Source organism: Tamandua tetradactyla, chromosome 4 (assembly GCF_023851605.1).
Source record: "Tamandua tetradactyla isolate mTamTet1 chromosome 4, mTamTet1.pri, whole genome shotgun sequence".
In the NCBI taxonomy this organism is placed as follows: Eukaryota; Metazoa; Chordata; class Mammalia; order Pilosa; family Myrmecophagidae; genus Tamandua; species Tamandua tetradactyla.
In genome coordinates this window covers 34,443,485-34,458,845 of record NC_135330.1, presented here as the reverse complement: position 1 = coordinate 34,458,845, position 15,361 = coordinate 34,443,485, and the positions used below count along the sequence as shown (strand labels likewise).

The following is a 15,361-nucleotide window of genomic DNA, read 5'->3' as shown; positions in this document are numbered from 1 at the left end:
CCCTAGAGTTTAAAATGTCACCATTCACTAAAATAAAAATTTTTTAGTTTAAAAGAAAAAAAAGATATATATTTGACTTTTTGGCCCCTGACTTCCATGTATTTGTCATGATGACTTTTATGTCTAAACTGCCATTCTGGTATGAGTGGTTATCTCTTGCTCTTCTTAGCTGCTGAACTTCTAATTACCCTTTCTTTCTTTTTTTTTAATTTTAATTTTAGTATTGCGGGTCCTCGTGTTTACTGATACCTACAACTCTTCTTTTCCCCTCGCCTCCTTCCTGTTCCCCAGGGCAAGACTGGAGTTTTCAGGAGGGTGAAGGATGGGTTAAGTCCTACTGCTCTCACAACCCCAATTTTGTGCTCACAGGCAACTTTTCCTTGTTTTATTTTTTCTCAACTAGTTTTGACCAAATATATAGTAGGCTTATGTAGACGAAATGTACCTCTGTAATATAAGTGCATTGTATATGGACTTAGAGTCACCTTTATTGGCCTTTATTTTAATAGTTTTCAGTAGAGCCTAATATTTCTTATTCATTTTTTAAAAATTATGGACTACATTAAACATATAGAAAAGTATGAGAGTTAAACACCTGTGTACCCAGATCATTTTGCCAGTTACCCCAGTTCTTTTTTCATTTTTAAGAAACTTGACAGATACAGTTGAATCCACTCTTGTTTCCCCCGTTCCCTTCTCTCCCTCCCCAGAGGTAAGAACTGTATGAAAGTGGATGTATATCCTATCTGTTTATGGCTTTATTTATTATATATTTATGTATATGTAAATAATGTATACAGCAGTAAAAAAATAATTGAAAGCTTTCAAAAATTTATTACTCAAGTAACAAATTTATATATAAATAATATGCATCAATTTGTAGAGTTAACTCTTACATTTCTCAGTGTTATATTTTGAAGTCTGCTAAACTTTACTGTGTTACTGCAGTATAAAGGTCATTTGGTGTACCAGACAATGAACATCTACCAGGTTGTTAAAAGCATTGGTACAATGAGATGCATTTTTAAAGACAGCACAGGGCAGCCATGTGTACAGAGGAAGGAGTGAGGCAAAATTTTTCCATCTCTAGATAAGAAGTCCCAGGAAACTGAAACTGAGTGACGCATCCTTCAAACTACTGTGGTACATTCTTTATAAATAGAGAAGTAAAAAATTACTGCTCTAACCTGTTTCAAGCTCTGATGGAGACAGTTAAAGACAAATGGTATGTTTTGCTGCAGTTTTCAGGTTCATAAGGAAGTAGAGATGACTGTTGGTAATGAAGCTGTGTTTTATTTAAATAGAAAGATGAATCGCCATAACATCCACATATGAGGAATTAAAAACTGACATTTCGTATTTGAACTTGTAAAGGATTCATTAAAAGTAAATGTCTTTTGTGCCATAAAGAAGGCACACTGGCCTTCTTTAGTTCCTTTTTGCAAAAGATACCATCAAAGGGATCTTTCTTTTTGTATATACTAATGAAATGTTTTTTTCCTGCAGCTACAGAAAGTCTCCAACAACCCCATTTTCCATCAGAGTGAGGTTCTGTCTCACTTCCATTATGTAGTCCAGAGGTTACTAATGAATATATATCCTGTTGTGTATTGGACACACTGTTCAAAAGATTGACCTTCTAGAACGGGTGCCCTCCAGATTTTTCAGATACCCCATCATGTGTCAAAAACCTTTATGTTTGTACCACTTCTTCCTTGTAGCCTAGAAGAAATGCCATTCATCCATGAACAATATGTTACAGAAGGCTCTGAATGAAATGGGCTACAGGAGTGATGTATGCTTATGGCATGAAAGGTGCATTTTATACATTTGTAAGATTTTAGAAATACCTGTGATGGTTCTTTTGCAGATTTTTTTTGGCTACAACAAAGTTACTGAGTAATACACATTTGAAAATGTTTATTTTTGTCTCTTTCTTTGAAATAAAGTTTATTGATGATAAACTTTATGTACAAGCAAATGTGTTGATGTTAAGTTTGATGAGAAACATAACCACCACCTCGAAAAAGATATAAAACACTTTCATTACCCTAAAATGTTCTCTTGTGCCCTTTTCTAGTCAGTACTCCTTCCCTACCAGTAATTGCTGATCAGAGATTAGTTTTGCTGTTCTAGAACTTCATGTAAATGGAGTCATTTGGCATAGTGTCTGGCTTCTTTTACTCAAATTTTTTAGATTCATCCATGTGTGGCATGTATCAATAGTTGGTTCATTTTTATTTTTTTAATCACTTTTATAGTATTTTAATGTTTTTAAATTTTATGTAAATTCTGTGATACTCTTACAACTTCTTTTTGAGATTTACCCATATTGATACATATATATATCCAATTCATTTATTTTAAGGATTATAAGAATAAGACGTAAAATTATGATAATTTTTTTTATCCGTTTGCTTATTGATGGGCATTTAGGTTTTCTAATTTTTCCTCATTTTAAACAGTATTGCCAAAACATCCTTGTACATGTCTCCTTGGGCAGATGAGCAAAAGTTTCTCAGGTTATGTATCTAAAAGTGGGATTGCTGATTTGTAGAATATATTGCCATACTGCTCTCCAAAGTTTGTACAGTTAGTGCATTACCAGTATAACTTAAGAGCTCTATCTGTATCTTTAAATCCTTAACAATGCTTGGTATTACCTGAATTATACATTTTGTTAACTAATCATTCTTTTAATTTGCATTTCCCTGACTACTCTTCTTACATATCACTAAACTTTTTAGGATACCTCTTTGTTGAACTACTTACTCATTTCTATTGCCCTCTTTTCCATAGGTTTAGTTATGTTATATTTTCTTCTGAAAGTTTCAAAGTTTTGCTTATTTTACATTCAGGTCTTTAATCTGGAATCATTATGCGAGGTGGGAGGTAAAAATCTTTTTCCCCCATTTGGATTGTCAGTTGTCTCAGATTTATTTATTCAGTAACCCATTCTTTCCCTTTGTCACTTACCAATTTCCTTTATATATGTGTGCATATGTTTTTTGGCTCCCTCTTCTGTATGTGTTGTTCATTTGTCTATTTTTGCATCAATACCCCATTGTTTTTATTACTATATGTTTCTAATAAGTCTGGATATCTGGTAAAGATAGCCCCCCTCCTTCTTTAGAAATATCTTCAGTGTTTCTAACATTTTGTTCTTTGTGAATTTTAGGACCAGCTTGTCCGTTCAGTAAGAAACAAACGGCAATTAAAAAACTCCTGAGATTTTATTTTAAGTTACACTGAATTTATTAATTTGGAGAGTTGACATCTTAATGGTTTTAAGTCTTGCTGTCTGTGCACATGATTTATCTAAGTCTTTCATATCCTTTAATAAAGTTTTATACTTTTCTCAAAAATTTTTTAAACAGCCTTATTGATATTTACATACCATAGAATTCACCCCTCTCTAAAGTTCTTATCTGTTGTTAGATTTATTACTAGATGCCTTGAAGTTACTGTGAATGGAATCTTTGCTTTCTGAAATTTTTGTTACTAGTGCATAGGAAACTTTATTTGTTGTTTTCTTGTTTGGGGTTGCAGGAAAACAAATTTAAGAAACCTGGAAAGCATTGGGGACTTTTTAGTTTCTGTCATGAACAGCATAGGAGAGAAACCCTCATTGCAATATATGACAGCAGTGAAAAGAGCTGGAAGCCCAATCCCAGGAGCTTGAGGAAGATAAAAGGGATGACAAGGAACTGTCCAAGTCTGAGACATGTTCCTAAGTGTTGCAACTAAATGAGGACATGGATTATTGAGGGCCCAGAACTTTATATCTGTACTTTATCCGTTTATGGACGGAGGAATGATGGGCCTGGCTTTCTTGCTTAACACCATCATTATATATGGGGGTGTCCCTGACTTCTCTCTTCCCTCCCAGTTTATATATGGCATCACTCTTCTTTGATACATTCATTCTTTTATTCATATATTAATTAACATAGAGACGTCTTCTTATAACAGGCATTGTGCTGGGCATTTGGGATTAAAAATTTTAATTTGTAAAATTAAATTTTACCGAAGAATGCTGTGAGAAAAACTTTAAGAATATTAGTTGGATAGTCTCTCAAGTAGGCCATCAACAAAATATAACACTTTACAAAGCTCTTTCACATATATTTTTGTATATAATTCTCACAATTAAAAAATCTCCTTTTTACAGATAGTGAAGGTTATCAACAATTTAGAAAGTACTGGGTTTTTTTTTGTTATTTTGTTTTGCATGGGCAGGCACCAGGAATAGAACCCAGGTCTCTGGCATGGCAGGAGAGAATTCTGCCACTGAGCCACTGTTGCACCACCCTGGAAAGTACTGTTTTTGACAATTAAGGTTTGACTGTAAAATGATAGATTAATTTTTATTGCTTATGAAATATCTCTGCTTTTGATTCCTTATGTATGGTTTGTAGTTTTTTTTTTAATCACTCTTCTTTGAACATCATAAAAGAAGGCATTGTCTAAATGATTATCTATCTATGAGAAAAAGTCTAACATAGTGGCATAACTGAAAGTATATATTTAAGTCATTGTTTTCATAATACTTCAAGGCAGCCATCTTAGTTTGTAACTAGCAGCTATACATTGTTAATGATAAATGAAAGCCTCCACAGGCAGGGTATGAGAAAATTATATGGGACAGAAATTGAAGATGTAAGGGAAGAATACTGCAGTAATTACCTGAGCAGTGATTTACATTCTAGTCTTAGATTTATTTTTTATTTCAATTTCAAAGCCATTCTCTTTTAAGATTCTGGTCACTTGGTCTTATGCTCTTTGAGCCCATACTGGACTATATTAGGAGATTATGGCATCTATGCAAGTTAATAGTGTAGAGATTTTTCTTTTTGTAGTTTAGGATTTTGTGTATGATCCTCACAAGAGCAGGAAAGTATTTTTTTATTCACTAAAAGTTGCTGGGAGAAAATTTTACCAACACCAAACAGATTTATCAAATAAAGCTGATATATTGACATTTCTCTGTTGTGTGTATAAAAAAAGGTCATTTAATTTTTTGCATTTTATTTTAGTCACTGTATATATGCCTTGTTTCCTGGGTCCACGGGAAGCATGAGTCTGTTGGGACCTGGGCAAGAAGAAAACAAGACATCTTCACAAAGAAAACCAGATACTAACAAAAAGTATTCCAAACTCTGAAGGAGATAGAACACAAACATGACCGACAGTGGACTTAGGGATCCTCAAGAGGGTAAGACTAGTTTGTACAGCACAGAGATTTGTGCTGTGGGAAACTAGGGCTGTGCAAAGAGAGAAAATTCTCTGATGACTAATGCCTGAAGTTTTGAAGTAAAAAAAGAAGCTAATTCAATTAATATATTTTTAAGTTGTTGTGATTATACTTTTTTATATTTACTGAATTTCATCATAATTCTAGATCCTAATCTTAACATAAGAAAAATGTTAGAGACTCCAATAGTAGGAGCCTATAATAATAGAAAAATAAAATGCATCTTAAAAAAAAGATGGTAGACAAATTTATATTTATAAAATCAGAAAAGTATAGTGAGCTATATATATAGAGGGGATCTGTCAACTATAGGGAAGGATAAAGTTTAAATTCTTCACCTTGCTTATATATAGAGGGGATGTGAAATAGGTAAAATATGAAGTAGATTTTTCAGAAAAGAAAAAGGATATTTTTATTATAAATCTTTTATTATGGAAAAATTTAAATATGCAAAAATAGAACAGTATAATGAATCCTATGTATCCAACATCTAACTTCAACTACTATCAAAGTAGAGCTGATCTTACCTGCCCTTTATTATTTTAATGTAAATCCCAGATATATCATTTTATCCGTAAATAGCTTATATCTTTTTTTTTTTTTTCACATGGGCAGGCACTGGGAATCAACCTGGGTATCTGGCATGGCAGGTGAGAACGCTGCCACTGATCCACTGTTGCCCACCCTAGCTTATCTTTTAAGATGATTATTTTTTTTGTTGAACATAACTAAAATATCATTATCACACTTAAAAATAATTATTCCTTAATATCATCACAACCAGTCAGTATTCAGTTTTCCTCAATTATCTCTCATAGGTGTGTGTGTGTGTTTATATAAATACTTATAGCCAATAAATATTTATAGTAGAGTGTATTTATATCGGGATCCAAACAAGACCACACACTGCATTTAGTTGATATATCTCTTAGGTTGCTTTTTTTTTTTCATTTTATTATAGAAAATTCCAAACACATATAAAACTAGAGAGAAATGTGAAATGAATCTCCATGTACCTGTTAACCAGCCCCAGTTACTTCCAGCATATGGTTAACGATGCTTCATCTATACCTTCTCAGTTCTCCCTGCCCCCATATCATTAAGTGGAAGCAAATTCTAGACATCATAATTTTAGCCATAAATACTTGAATATGTATCTCTAGATAAGGATTCTTTAAAAAAAAAATCACAATACCTTTATATGTAGAAAGATGAACAATTTCGTAGAGTCACCAAAAAAACTTGTATTCACATTGCCCTCATTGACTCATAAATGTCTTTTAATCATTGATTTGTTCAAAATTGGATCTCAGTAGGTCCACCTATTGCATGTGTCTTTTACTCAATAGGTTACCCTCCTTTTTTTCTTTCCCTATGTATTTTTTGCTATTATTTAAGAAACAAAACTTTTGTCCCATAGAATTTCCAACACTGGGTTTTGCTGATTACATACCTGAGGCATAATTTAATGTAATCCTCTATTCCTGTATTTCTTTGAAACTAGTAGTTAGACCTAGAGGCTTGATCAGATTCAGATTAAATTTTTTGGCAAGAATACTTCATAAATGGTATAGTGTACTTTCTTTTGCATTGTGTCAAAATTGATGTCTGGTTTTCTCTCTTCTTGTGATGTTAAGATTGGTCGATGGGTTCAAATGGTTCATCCATTATAAAATTGAATTTTTCCTAATTGTTTAGCTGCCACTAATGACATTGCCTAGATCCCTTATTTCATTAGGGAAGAGGATGTATTTAATACAACAAAAGTTGCTTCTGTCATCCAACATTGTTTTGCATTAGTGTTATTTGTAAGATGTGCTAACACGATAATATTTTTTGTTCATTTTAATTTAGTGGGAGTCAAGAAAAAAATGATTAAGCAGAGTGTCTTGTGAACCATAAAAATCTATATAAATGTTACTTATTAATTAGGGGCCTTATTAAAATATAAAAATATAGGGAAATATTTTTCAATAAAAATTATAAATTTTTATTTCAATAGACTCTCAAAAGGATTTGGAAAATGACCCATCAATAAATTCTCAGGCACAGGAGACCACAGTCACAGCAAGTGCCATTGAAGAAGTTCAGACCCCAAACCCTGCCTGTAATCTTAACAAAGACCACCAAGATGTAGAGGCAGTAGGTCCAGAAAGTGCAGATACATGTGATAAATCAGAAAGTCCAGATGAAACAATTGATGGGAAATATCCAAAGGATAAAACAGAGCATAAGAACATCAGGAATTTTCCAGATGGAGAACAAGGGCATCTCGCTCCAGAAAGTCTGGGTGAAGAACCTTTGGATCCAGATCCTAACTGTTCTCCAAGTGACAAGGTAAGAGGAACAGATGCCTACTTAGGGAGCAACTCTGCAGACCTCGCTGAGGAAGCAAGTGACAAAACTGGAGCTTCACAGGAGCCACCTGCTCCAGACTCCCAGGATGCCCAGGGTCCTGATCATTCCAGTGCAGGGCAGGAGAGCCAGAGCACACTGAGGAGGCGACTGCTGGTGCCAGGTGAGAGAACCCACTGAATTACTGTCCTGTGTATATTACTTTGTTACTGAAAACACAGCATAAGTCAAGGCCCTTCTATTTGATGAACTTTTGCCTTTTGTTCACATGATTAAAGTGAAATGGAGAGCACTTTTAAAAATAACTTCTATAGAGAAGCAGGAGCTTTGACATTTTTTGGTTCTACATGGTTCCGTCTAAGTTGTAGAGGTTTTTTTTGCACATGCTATAATATGTACCTGAAATAAGCCTCTGTGGGTACACATTGCTAGTCTTAAACCCAACAGCAGAACCTGCTGTAGATGTCTTACCATGCATTCACTGCATCTGCCTTCTGTAAGGAATTGTTTCTGGGTGCATGGCTCTCTTACTACTTCATCTGTAAGGAATTGTTTCTGGGTGCGTGGCTCTCTAACTACTTCAACTGGTGCCAGCCCCCACCTCCTTTCAGGCAGGTCAAGAAGAAGGGAGGGGGAGCTGGAATTCATGGACTTTATACATACGGATATAGAAAAAACCCTAGATAAAAGTGCTGAAAGAGGTGCCACTTTAACTCCTGTCACAAGCCTTGCCTTTGCGTGCTTCCCAGTTCAGTGCCCTCTTGTTGTCATTAACAACTCTCAGAACTCATACTTTTTTCTGCCACACTGCCCTATGCCCCAAATTGTCCCCTTTCACCTTCCCATCCACTTCTTCCAACTCTCAGTTCCTTTAACATGAATTATAATAAAATGTAAACTGACTAAAATAAGCTGAAAGCAAGATTGAGGCTTTATTGGTTAACTTTTGTGATACTTGTCCCTTCAATCTACAAATGTAATATGATTGCATTAAAGTGCTGAACTGAAAGTTTCTGTTTTATAATCTGACATTTTTGCCTCCCTGATACCCTCTTCCCACAGATTGTTTTTGGTCTTCAGGTTAATAGACTTCTTTAGTTACTTGGCTAATCAAAGAAAGGCCTCCTCAATTACTTTTTCTTTCCTCTACAACTAGTTTCTGGGGTACCTATCTCTTTTTTTCCTTCCTGCAGGGGTGAATGCTTTTATCCTGAAATCTCAAACTATCCAAATCCTCAGAAAGTGAAAGTGAATACTTCTGTTGTGACAAAACACTGCTTATTACTTTGTAACTAATTCTATTTGTTTTGTTTTTGCTATCTATGAAGTTATTAGACTGACTGTTCTACATTCTGAAGGCTCTTCAGTGACTCAAAAGAATAAGCCATTAGCAACTGAGTCAAGGAACTAGCTTGGCACCTTTCTCTTAAGTCCCCACCTCTTATCTGAAGAAAGGACAGTGGATTGGACTGGAGAATACACACTCTCCTTACTCTCACCTCCCCATCTAATACCAGGCCCAAATTCCTTCCTAATTTTGTACATTTTGTTGAATCAAATTTTAGATAGGTTTAGATGCAATATTTGAATGCTTATTTCTTTGTCCTTGGTGTAAGGAAGGGCCAGTGGGGAATTGTAAATGTTGCAAAAGTACCCTTAAATGAATTTTATAGCACTTCATTTTACTCTTCTGTGTAGAATAAAAGCAATATTGAGCTGCAAGGCAAGGACAAGGGAAAAAAATTTGCTTTGCAAAAAAAAGAGAATTTTACAAAGTATAGAAATCATCTTAGGCCAGTAATTCTTTGGTTTGGTGAGAGGTAGAAGGGTGTACGGACTCCTTAGTGTACTTTTTAAAATAATACTTTTCTTTTTTTCCTCCAGAGTCTGGAAGTCATCAGCAGAAAACACAGAAATGGGAAGAAAACAAAGAGAGTGGACAGAATATAGTAAGAAAGATTAATAAAATGGATTTTTGGAGCCATGGTAAGAAAAGCCTGGTTTTACTGTAGGATTCATTCACATTCAGAAATCTGCAGTGAACAGTACCTAGATTACTAGCAATAATTTATCATTTATATTACTAGTAGTAGTGTTTAAAGTTCTAACATTATATTAATATTTTTCTTAAATGTTTAATAAGTTATAGTAAAATTGAATAATAGAGTTTAAAAAATTTTTTCCCTTATGATATATTACTAGAGATTAACTAGTAATTTATATCGCTAGTGGTAGTTTAAAGTTTTAACATTGTGTTAATATTTTCTTAAATGTTTAATAATAAGCAATAGAGTTTTAGGATTTTTCCAAGTTTGCTAACTGATATTTTGCTGTGCTTTATAAAATGGAAGTTCCCATAGTAGAAGGGACTTTTTTATAAACAAGAAACTTAAACTGCCTTTTAGAGTATTAGCTTCCCAAGTGGCAGGTTTGAGTTCTGATTCTTAGGTAAAAAATGATCTGCTGCAGGTGGTAGGTACTTTGAGAAGATGGAAGGATATCCTGATAGCTCATTTCTAAATCACATTATTAATTATAGTAACAAATGCCAAGTTCAGCTATTAACTTTTCTCAATAATATTGTATATTTTATTATTACTTATAAATTTTGTGCTATACATCTTTGACATTAGTATGACTGATGATAAACTTATATAAGTATATACATGCATATATATATATATTTTTTCTGGAGAGCCCGTTGTTAAACATTTGTTAGCCCACCACTCATGGGATATAGCCCCAGAATTGGCCTTTTTCTGCTCTGTATCTGCCTCCTGAGATCTGAAACTGTTGAGAGGCAGTCCATGCTTTCCTATCATTTCTGCATATCTTCTGAGCAGAGGCACTGATTGCCCTTCTTCCACACTATCTTTTCAAGAATGTTTGTTTAAGGAACAGCCAAGGAAGATAGAGATTGTCTCTCCCTCTGGAGTGAAGGATGTTTGTTTATGGTCCACTATAATAAAGCCAGTGTCTCCCACTGGGGTTTCGTTACCACTGCCCATTGTAAAAGACTCAGGTTCCCTAAAGCTGGGATTTCTACTCCTTTAAAACAACCTATGATGTGTACAGGCATCCCTGGCTTTTTTTTTTTTTTCTTAAAACTTTTTTTATTGTATAATATAAAATATTTTTTATATTATATACGAAACAAAGAAAGAAAAGCAATAGTTTTCAAAGCATTCTTCAAGTTGTTACAACATCCCCTGGCTTTCTGTGTCACCTGTGAATGTGAGACCCTGAAACCAGTGTAAATGTTGATAGTCTGGCTATTGCTGTTGCTGTGAGTAATAACGTCCTTTATCTCTGATTCTGAAGTCTCATGTCTCATGCTGTCATCATGAACTGTGGCAGGCTAACTTGTTAGTTTGTAAGTAGCCAGTTTTTATCTTTTAACGAAGATGCTATATCTTCAAATAATTAAAACTTAGATGATATTAGAGAAAAGGGATTTCTGGTAGACTTTTTAGCAGAAAGTTTAAAGGATTTAGGAAAAAGAAATGTAACCCTACCAGTAAAGTCTGACAGTATCTTTACCTCCTTCCATACCACATGGCTTGTTTCCGACTCATGTTTTTTCTAATTTTCTCTTTCTCCAACAGGATCCATCCTTCTTGCCTTCCTGGCTATGGTTCTGATTTTTGTTTTGCTAGGCTCTATTACTAGCTACTATTCCTCTCAGGCCCAGCAGGTATCCAGAAATCCAGCTTTGGAGGCCTTCTTGGTTCAGTTCAACCAATTGAAGGATAAATTTCCAGGCCAGAGTTCCTTTCTCTGGCAAAGAGGACGCAAGTTTCTACAGAAGCACCTCAACGCTTCAAACCCCACAGAACCAGCCACCATCATATTTACAGCAGCTCGAGAAGGAAGAGAGACCCTAAAGTGCCTGAGCCATTATGTTGCTGATGCCTACACCTCTTCCCTGAAAGTCTCTGCTGTTCACATTGATGGGGCTGGAAGAACCTTGCAGGACAGTGACACAGTTAAGCTGTTAGTAGACATGGAACTGAGTTCTGGATTTGAAAATGGCCGGAAGGCTGCTGTGGTACACCACTTTGAATCCCTTCCTGCAGGGTCCACCTTGATCTTCTACAAGTATTGTGATCATGAGAATGCAGCTTTTAAAGATGTGGCCCTGGTCCTGACCGTTTTACTAGAGGAAGAAACATTAGAAGCAAGTGTAGGCCCAAGGGAAACTGAAGAAAAAGTGAGGGATTTGCTCTGGGCTAGGTTTACTAACTCTAACACTCCCAGCTCCTTCAACCACATGGATGCAGACAAATTGAGTGGGTTATGGAGCCGTATTTCACACCTGGTCCTGCCAGTTCAGCCTGTGAGGAACATAGAAGAACAGGGGTGCTTTTTATAAAGCTAAGAAAGCATAGTGTTGGTTATAGAAGGCATAGATTTATCTTAAGAAGTCAGTTTAAAAGCCTTCCATTTATCTGGAAAGATTTTGAAAAATGTGAGGAAGTATCCTGAAAAGCACAAATAAGCTTATTTTTGAAAAATTTTCTCTTCATTTTTTGCTTTTTGTAAAGTCTTTTTAATCAAAGTGTGACAGTGCAGAAAATTGACCTGACTTTTTAGCCCTTGTCTTTCAAACAAATCAGGTTTGACATATAACATGGTATATTTAATTAAGGATTTTTTTAATCAAAAAAATACAGCAAGAGTCATTGCACAAAGATAGTCTTACTTCTCAGATTGACTACAGAGTGATTTATTTTCTTGAGTGAGATTTTAACCATCCTTTTTGATCAGTTTTGGACTCTCACTAAAGCAATTACAGTAGTAAAGCAAAAATAATTTCTAGAAAATTTTTCTAACACATATTAAATATTTTTGAAACTCACTTTAAGAACTTGGTTATAAGACTTCACCTTATACTAATATGTACTTTTGAGTAGTATGAAAAAGGGAAATATGAAATCACATATTAAATGCTTATTATATGTAAGGTATTGTGCTCATATTCCATTAATTAGTTGAGGTAAAACCCACTGTACTTAAGAAGTGTTCTTAAAACTTGGAAACAAGGAAATTCTTAAAAATCTTTACTTCAGCTTTTTTGAATGATTTAAAACAGTGATTTTAAAACTGTCTACCTACAGATTTAATTGGAACAAAGAGTTCCATTGATAATGAAGTTTGGAAACTACTTAAGTGAGAAAACATCTTAGAAGATAAGAAATGGGTAGAAAAAAATGAATTTATTAAAATTTATGAGTAGGAAGAGTGAGGATGATATGTAGGTTTATTGTACAGAAGCACTGTTTATAAAAGATACTACAGATGAACAGTTGAATATATAAACTAGTATTTACTGGCATGTTTCTGGTGCTTTAGTTAATTTCTGTTAGTCATCATTTATGTCTGATGGAATTTTATAATTGTCTAGGATGAGAGTTTGTGTGCCCTTTAAACAGAGCATATTTTGATAACTAATTTGATAGATTTTATATGGGCACGTTGGCATAACTTTACAGAACTCTCTGCTATGTAGTTTTTTTGACCAGCCAGTCAGAAGTAAGAATTAAAGAAATGCAAGAAATATTGTATTTAATAAAAGAAAACAAATGGTAGATAGATTCTCAGAGGTATTAAAAGTCAATATCAATTGTTGGGATGTGTTCTGTGATTGTAAGAAACATTGAGAACAGTGTTTATGGAGACAGCAGTGGTTGATTTGCATGTGAGCTCTGACAGCAAAACTCTGGAAGGTGAATGATGTTGATCTAAAGAAGGGTCTCTTCCATTATATGCATATCTGAGAATGATCACCATGATCCTGGAATGTTGCTATTAGGTTTGGCCTCTTTACTCCTATGACAGAATATATATATTTATGCATATAAGAAGTCATATGAAGTGATTAAAATATGAAAGGACTTTAGGAAACACTAAGAAGACATAGGGATCTTTACTGAAACTAAAATGAGATCACAAGGATATGGGAAAAGAATCTTGAAAATTCCTGGAATTTCACAGAAAAATGAACATCTGTTCTAATCAAGGCCTTAAGTTTGCTCAATTGAGTGTGGGGGCATACAGAAAGGAACAAGAATTTATGGAGGAATCTTCCAATAGATTTGAGAAAAGATTTCAACAAAAAGCATAGGGAATATAAATGTCAATCCAATATAAAATTAGAGAAAGTGGAAGAAGGGTGGTGCACCAGTGGCTCAGTAGCAGAATTCTCGCCTGCTGTGCTGGAGACCCAGGTTCAGTTTCTAGAGCCTGACCATGCCAAAAAAAAAAAAAAAAAAATCAGAGGAAGTGGAAGAAAAATTCATATACCCCAGATAATTTTTTTTCTGGGGATCAAGATACTATCATATCACATAAAACAATGGTGCCTTCTAGAACTGTTAAGTTTGCCTTACTAACCTGTCCTACCTCAGCTCTATGGAGACCCATATGTAATTTGCAGTCTGATCTCTGCCAGTGACTTGGATCACAGTTGAAACAAAGATTCTTGTTGCTTCATTCAGTTGCATATGGTTTTTCATAATTTCCTTTCAAAATAATGTAGAAAAAGAAATTTCTTAAAGTCACAATGGTTTGATTGTTTAGCCTTTGCTAAAAACATTTTTCCGTCCATGTATGAGTGCAGTTGAGACTGCTTTCAGTTGTCTGTCCATTATTTCAAAAACCATTTTAAGATGAAGCAATATATTATCTCTGATGAGAGACCCGGATAGATTCTGGGTCTTCTCATGAGTAAAATGATTATTTTAAAGCATAAAATATATTTTAAAAAGTACAAATAACTAAAATCTATTATCTGATGTACTCAGACTATTTTCTGTTGGATTATTTCTAATTTTTATATTTTTCAAATTTTCTTTAGCCTATCTTTGAAAACTATAAAAGATAACTTGCTTGGTTAGAAAAAATATTTGTGGGCTTATAATTCCATATATGATACCTAAACAACAGCTTTTAATTATTATAGGACAACTTTCATTACACTTGATATCAACATAAATTACTTCTTGAATAATACCAGAGTTGTAGAAGAAACTGGTAGAATCAGAAACCACTCTGGAATAGGATGTTTTTTCCCCTTTAGGGCCAATTTTAGGTTTCTAGTTAGTTTCCTGGGGTTGGCAGAGATGTTCCAGGGTGTTCACAACACTCAAGGTAGTAATGCTATTTGTTTTTATTTTTTTAATTTATAAGCAATTGAATTTGAATGCCTTGTAGCTTGTGGTGGCTAGTGAGGCTCAGTGTGTCTGTGACCCATCATTCTTTCAGCTAATCACTCAGTTGAACAAGGCTAGCCACTGAGTTGGTTTTGACCCTTCACAGTTTTAATTTATGCTTTTATCTGTTAGTTAGGAATAATGAGCATAAATGTTAAAGTATAGCAAAGAGATATATAATAATTATATGTGGAAGTGATAATAATTCAGCAAGATGATCTTTACCAGCTTGCATAGCATATAACTGACCAACACTTTTATGTAGCCCATACAGATCTGTATCATTTCAAAAACTGCTAAATAAAAAAATATAATTCTTACATCTAATCAGGGTTTTCTTCTAATGGGATTAAAGCCTTTATCCGTACACAGTTTATTTGTGGACAAGTACTTTCATATAGTAACGTGAAACCTTTTCTTTTATCATTTCATAATAAAGCAGCAATTGTTAAAAGTAAACCTGTTCATCTTTCTAAAGAGCCCACAATGTATCATTTTATAAAAACAGTTATCTGTTTTTCAAGTTGAACATGTAAATTTC

General features: G+C 34.2%; 1 protein-coding gene across 4 annotated transcripts in view; it reads left to right on the top strand.

Moving 5' to 3' along the window:
• LOC143680700 (torsin-1A-interacting protein 2-like) overlaps positions 1-15,147 on the top strand; it is a 33,326-nt gene extending 18,179 nt beyond the window's left edge. For all 4 annotated transcript variants that reach the window (XM_077157154.1, XM_077157155.1, XM_077157156.1 and 1 more), the window contains exons 2-5: positions 5,037-5,215; positions 7,257-7,772; positions 9,494-9,595; positions 11,215-15,147. In XM_077157154.1, the coding sequence (XP_077013269.1) occupies positions 5,182-5,215; positions 7,257-7,772; positions 9,494-9,595; positions 11,215-11,981 (1,419 nt within the window). In that variant the 5' untranslated portion in view covers positions 5,037-5,181 and the 3' untranslated portion in view covers positions 11,982-15,147. The remainder of the gene's footprint in view (positions 1-5,036; positions 5,216-7,256; positions 7,773-9,493; positions 9,596-11,214) is intronic.
• The last annotated feature ends 214 nt before the right edge of the window (positions 15,148-15,361 follow it).